Source organism: Benincasa hispida, chromosome 6 (genome assembly GCF_009727055.1).
Source record: "Benincasa hispida cultivar B227 chromosome 6, ASM972705v1, whole genome shotgun sequence".
Classification (NCBI taxonomy): Eukaryota; Viridiplantae; Streptophyta; class Magnoliopsida; order Cucurbitales; family Cucurbitaceae; genus Benincasa; species Benincasa hispida.
The window spans coordinates 55,692,069-55,698,943 of NC_052354.1; the positions used below are offsets into that span (position 1 = coordinate 55,692,069).

Here is a 6,875-nt window from a genome sequence, read left to right on the forward strand (position 1 = left end):
TATTTCCTAATAGCGCCTTCAACTAATTCACACAAAACCCACCTATTTTCGGCTTCAATGAATCCAAGCATGAGTTGCATCTCATGCGGTCATCTTCTTTACATGAACATCCTGCAATAAATAAAGAAGATTTGAGTGGAATTGAGGCATGCATCTATAGAATTTTTGCTGAAAAATTTGGGTAGAAGAAGTTGTTATTCAAGTGGGTTGCTGCAGTGAGTTATTCTCCAAGTTCCCTTCATTCAAGCTTATTTTGAGTCTCACAACTCAATCTAAAACTCTAAGAGAATAGTAGGAAAGATCTTGAGGTGGTCTACAACAAGATTTGGAGAAGTTTGCAGCTGAGAATCAAGATTTCAAGAAATTCTACAAAGGTATGAGATGAAACTCTCTTGTTTTTGTAGCATGCTTTAGTTACTACCAAAATTAATGAATTAGATTGCTTGTTGATCTTTTTTGTTTTCGCTGCTTGCTGATATACTCCAACATAAATGAAGTCAGTGAAGGAGTTGAAGTCGAAGCTGATGGTGAAGTATTGATGGAAGGAGAGGGAGCCGACAGAGTGAGGGATAAAGACAAAATTCAAGTTGGAGGTGTCAGCATTGTTGGTGGAGGAGCCGATTTCGGAGAGGAAAATGGCGGCAACTTGGTTAGAGAAGAGGTTGGTGCGGTGCTCAGAGCATGGTCAACTGGTAAACTCTAGATGTTTGTTTTAATTATAGTGTAATTACGAATATTTCTCAATAAGTCCATTGAAATCACATTTATATAGTTGGGGCAGTTTAGACTTTTATAAATTCGTTTATTCTTTATTTTTAATTCATTTTGCTATTTTTACGATTCAAACGTTGATATACTATTTTTATAAATGAAAAGTTAAAATCTATCGTTCTTATTTTTAACCTTTTAGTACGGAAGAATATGATTCAAATTACATATCTCGATGATTAATATATACTATAATTTGGTTGAGTTATTCTCCGAAAAAAACAACTATTTAAAGGGATAATAAATGTATTATTTTGACTCTTCTGGATTTAAATATTTTGATAAAAAGTATTAAAACAATCACATGGTTTTATTTGTTGCGCTGTAAAAGTTTCAAACTCTGGTGGGTCCCATTAGAAATCAAAGTGGGCCCAGTCGGCACGATACTTTGATCATACCTGACGTCGGCAACATCATACAGGTGTAACCACACGGATCTCTCGTGTGAAAGCCGCTGTCCAAAACGACAAAAGAAGACGCCGTTGCGTAACAAAACACGTGTAATCTATTAACGCAGTTGGGACCCACCTTCAAAGAGAGGAAATTTAACTTTAATTAAATTATTATTTTGTTACTCATATTGTTGAATATTTTCTTATTGTAATCTCTTAAGCATGTTGGATGGTGGTTTGATTTTTTGTTTTTGTTTTTTGAAATTATATTTATTTTATCCATATTTTTTATAATAATTTATTTCTTTCTTAAGTATAATAATTGAATTATTAGTTAAGTTTAAAAATAATCGATAGAACCTTATCACAATTTCTAAAAATTTAGCTTGATGTTTTAAATTATTGGTGAAAAGTAGATAACAAATCAACAAATTTGGAAGTGAGAATAGTATCCATAGACTTTAATTTTGAAAAAAAAAATGAAAAACAAAATTATTACAAAACGGAGTCTTAGTTTTAAAATTTTTAATTTTGAAAATTGAACTTACAAAAATTCATTTCACTTCTAAATTTGTTATTTAATTGTCTACTTTTACCTATATTTTCAAAAACCAACTCAAAATTAAAAAAAAAAAATAAAATTAAAACTTATTTTTAATTTTTGAAATCTAGCGAATAATTCAACTCCTATACTAAATAAATATACAAATCATGGTAAGAAAATGTGAGAAAATATGTCTAATTTTTAAAAATAAAAAAAATGATTATCAAAAGAAATTTGAATTGTCGAATTTTAGTCTATGTATTTTTTTAAAAAATTTTTAAATCTAGTCCTTCAATGATCATTTTAACCCTAATTAATTCAATAATAATAATAATACAATACACTATAATATCTAACACAATTTTTTAAGTTTATAGTAAAAATGTTAATAATTAATTAAAAAATAAGAAACCAACATTAAATTTGTAGTGAGGATTAAATTTATGATTATTGATGGTATATTGATTAAAATTATAAAATTTAAAAATATAAAAATAAAAATTTAACAAATTTTAAAGTGCATCTAGCATAAATTTTAAGTGATTAATTTAAAGAAATAAATCATCTGAAAGGGCATGCGGGGCCCACATTTAACTTTTGCCTTTTTTGGTGTTTGAAATTTGCTTTTGTTGGGACCCACTATAGTAGACACGCGTCATAACAAGAAAAAATAACATAGGATAGTCATAAGGGGTTATACTATATATTTTTTATATCCTAAAATTCATTGAATAAATTGTTGTTTTAATAAAGTACATAAAACGGAAGTGTTTTTTTAACCTAGTTATCGAAAGTTGTTTTGTAAAATTTTAACATAGGGTTTGATATTCTTAAACAAACAATCACTTTGGTAAAATTATCGAAGGACTTGTCCATTCTTCCCTCCTTATCATTATTCTCAATGTTAATTCAGTTGAATCTAATTCATAAAAAGTGATAAACTTGATTAACAATTACTCATTTAATTTCACTAATGCAAAGAGTATAATTGATGTGATTATTGTATTGACGAGGAGGTCAAGAATGTCTATTTCTTTTTATGTCCTCTCATTGGTAATTGGATTGCTTAGGTTATAAGTCTAATTTTGACTATTTTGTCTCTCTAATTCAAAAGACTCGTAGAGGGTTTATAACTCTTTTTCCCCGATTAATTTTTTTTAGGTAATTAATACTGATCCTTGTCCTTCTTTGCTCCCTTCAACTTGAGGTTTTTATGAAGTGTTTATTTAAAACTTAAGAAAATTTATAGTACCATAGTGTGGTATGGTGGAAACATTCTCATACTACCTCCATTTATTATTTACCACAAAAATAGCATTTTGAAATTTATATAGGATCCATAAAATAAATCAATAAATCATTTGACGACGTGTTAAATAATGAATGAGGGTAGTTTTTACTATAAGAGTATTATATTTTTTCCCCTAAAACTTCATGACTCGTGCATTCATTTATGAATTATCTTTTTTAGTAAAATGGAATGAAAATTTGAATTACAAAATCACTTACACATCTCTATGTCAAGTGAGTATCTTTGTCATCTGAGTTATGTTCGCTTTCGATGATTTTTTTAACGTGTCTACTTGTAAATTAATGTCGTAAGAATATGTCAAAATCAACCCCACCTACGTTTTAATGAGTCGATTCAATAGATCTATCTATTTATATGCATCAATTTGAGAATTTGATTTGTGATAAAAGATGATTTAATTGATGCTAAAAATTTGACATTACATACGTTCTTTAAATCAGCGATATACCTTTATGGAAACATCAATAAAATTTGATCCTCTTCAGATTGATTAAGTAGACTATAATATTCAAAAAATAGAAAGTTCTATTTCCTCAAAATTTTTTTTAGGGATTTCCAGTCTCATTTTATCTTAATTTACAAACAATACAATTTCTTATTTTCCTTTACTCAAAAAGGATGCAATCGTGCCAGGATACATTTTTCCACAAAACTCATCTTTAATAGGAAGAGTCAAAATGCATTTTTTTTTTTTTTTTTTAATACAAGTTACTAAAAATTTAAAAAGGCTAAATAATGTAAAATATTTTAAATGATGCATTTTGTGTCAAAAATATTTTCAAACTTTTAAAATTTTTTAAAATTTTTAAAATATTTTTAAACTTTTAAGATGAGTACAAACCTTTATCAATATTTAATATAAAAAACATCTTTGTGTATTAATAATATTTTTAAATAAATAAATATCAAACAAGAAATATTAGATTATTGAAGAAGAGAATGGAGATGAAGATAAAAAAAAAATGAAAAAATAAGATAGTATTAACGACTTTTGTTCCTACACTAATTTTCCAAGTTATTTTTAAATTTTATTTTAAAATTAAAGGTATTCTTGAAATTTTAAAAAATTTAAGAATATATTTGATACAAAACACAAAATTTATGCATATTTGATATAATTTACCTAAAGAATCAAGTACACACTAATTTGCAAAACTCATAAGACAACCTAACAAGATATTTATAATTTTTATTTTTATTTACATTTTCAGAAACATATAATGATATAAATACAGTTCTACGGGACAGCCTAACTTAATTCCCCATCTCTAATTGCACTATAATATGTATATATAAAAAGGAAGGAAAAAATAATAATTAATTCGGAATTAATACGGGAGATTTGTCCTAAAAGCCACCACTAAACAGCGAAAACGGATAAGGCGGAGGCGGACTTGACCCTCCGCCGGCCACCAGTTCCGCCAGATAGCTATCTCGGCCGCTGCCGAGTCCGTACACCGTTACATCACTCTCCGGCGGCGATAGCTCTACGTAATCACTCAACCCGCCGCCAGAGTCAGACGTCAACGGACTTGAAACGGCGCCATCGGCGGCGCCGTTCCACCACATGGTCGTCTCCGGCGACGACAGCGCGACGTTGTCAACGAAAAAACCGGTCTCCGGCGACGAATCCTCTTCCACAACGTTCTCGAGTTTGACGGGAGACGGCGGCGGCATCACCATGCGCCGCCGTACGCGGCGGTTCTTGAGGGTGATTCTGGGAAGAATTTCGGGATTTTCCATAATCTGGTGGAGAAATGCCATCATTTGTTGGGGGCGTTTTTCAGTGGCTTCGATTCGTTTGTTAATGGATTCAACTTCAATTTCTAAAGCTCTCTGTTCTTCTTTGAGCTTGGAAATTTCGATTGCTAATTCTCCATCGTCGTCTTCGCATTTGGTTTGAAAATATGAATTTCGACTCTGTCTTCTTCTACAAATTTTCTTCAGTAAATGCTTCTGACCTCGAAGAAACCATTGACTTGCAAATTCCCATTTATCTGGATCCACCTTCTTGAATCCCTGCCCCAAATAAATAAATAAAAACTTTAATTACAAATTTTGTACATTAAAAAATTAAAATTCAACTATTTTAGAAAGTGGGTTTAAAGAAATAAAGCTATAGGGCTGAATAAAGCGTTCTTTCACGAAATTTAAAAACAAGATCAATTTTTTGTTTAATTAAAAAAAAAACAGTTGGAAAGTATATAACAAAACGAGATTAATAAGTATAAGTTTAATTGTTAAAAACAAATAATTGCAATTTAATTAATTATTTTTAAAGCGTAACGATTCAAATAGGAAATATTGAAATAATCGGCAAGAACTAGGACTTACGTATGTATTGAGCTGACGAACAAAACTGGAGAAATTATTGTGTTTGAAGTAAGAAGGAAGAATTCGGCGAGAAAGTTCCAAAGGATCGGCAACGATGAAGCTGTTATTGCCTTTGCTCCAGGCGATTAAATCGTCGGTCGTTGGATCGTTGACCATCTGGTAAGTCTTCATCACGAACGGCGCAACGGTGTCGTTTTGCTGGTTCGACTCCATCCCATATACAGAGAGGCGAAAAAAAAAAAGAAACGAAGAGCAGCTTCTCTTTACTGGAGAAAAAAGGGTAATTGGTGCTCAGAAATTTGAGGCTTCACTGTAATATATAGTGGGGAGTACCGTACAGTTACAGAGCTTCACGTGGCGAAGATCTGGCCTTTCGTTTTCTTGAATTTAGTTTGAGAGATTTTCAACTTAATGACTTGGATTTTGATTGTCGTTTTGTACACGTCATGGTTTTTGGAGATGGATGAGATATTTCAGTCCACGCGCTACACGGCGCGTCATTTCAATTAAAATTAATACACCATTACTCTTTTAACTTTCAATTAATAAAATTGTTTCAAAGAGAGCGTTTTTATTATTAAGAGAAAAATACCTTTTTTTGGTCCATCATAGATCTAATTTTTATTTAACTCTTAGATTTTAAAATATTACACGGTTGGTCCTTAATTTTTGAGTTATGTTTTAATTTAATCTATAAATTTTAAAATGTTATAATTTCACATTTGAGATGTGAATTTTGTTTTAATCTAATCCTCAAGCTTAATATTTAAAATTTTTAACTACGATTTTTAATTAAATCTCACTTTCAATCATTAAAGTCAATTTTTATTAATTAATTATAAATAATTATGAAATAAAATTTTAAATTTAATTTAAAAAATTATTAAAAAATAGTTAAATATAATTAATTACAATTATTTAAATAATTTTTAGTTTATTAACATAAATTAACACAAAAGACAGAAATTGAGTATTTAGTAAATAATCGAGATAAAAAATGTAGATTTTAAAATAGAGAGACCAAATTGAAGCAAAACTAAAACGTCAATGGTAAAATTGTAATATTTTGAAACCTAAATATTAAATTGAAACCAAATTCAAAATTCAAGGTCTAAATGTTTAACAATTCAAAATTTACGCTAAATATAAACTATATCCAACATCTAGAGATAATTTTTTTTTCCATTATTGAAATAATGTATGAAATTGAACCTAAAAGTTGATTATAAAATTTTGAATAAATACCTTTTTCCAAAAAAAAAAAAAAATGAAGACATACTCGAAAATACATTTGGACATGTCATAGACTCATTTCTTTATTTCTTTATTTCTTTTTTCTTTTTTTTTTTTTTTTAGAGAAATATGACTTTTAATTTTTATACATTATGTTGTCGTGTTTCTTTTCGTCGTTTTATAATATGTGTACATATATCTAACTAGTACTTTTTTTTGGTTCTTTTTGAGAAAAAACAAGTTAATGGAAAATTCTAAAAATATAAACAGAAAGTTTAAATAATGTTTTGGT

General features: G+C 29.0%; 1 protein-coding gene across 1 annotated transcript; it reads right to left on the minus strand.

Annotated features, from left to right (window-relative positions):
- Positions 1 to 4,193: 4,193 nt before the first annotated feature.
- Positions 4,194 to 5,635, minus strand: LOC120080006 (heat stress transcription factor C-1-like). Its single transcript, XM_039034521.1, has 2 exons — positions 5,351 to 5,635; positions 4,194 to 5,035 (listed from the first exon to the last, which is right to left on the minus strand). The coding sequence occupies exons 1-2, from the start codon at positions 5,561 to 5,563 to the stop codon at positions 4,364 to 4,366; spliced, it is 885 nt and encodes a 294-aa protein (XP_038890449.1). The 5' UTR covers positions 5,564 to 5,635; the 3' UTR covers positions 4,194 to 4,363.
- Between the last annotated feature and the right edge of the window lie 1,240 nt (positions 5,636 to 6,875).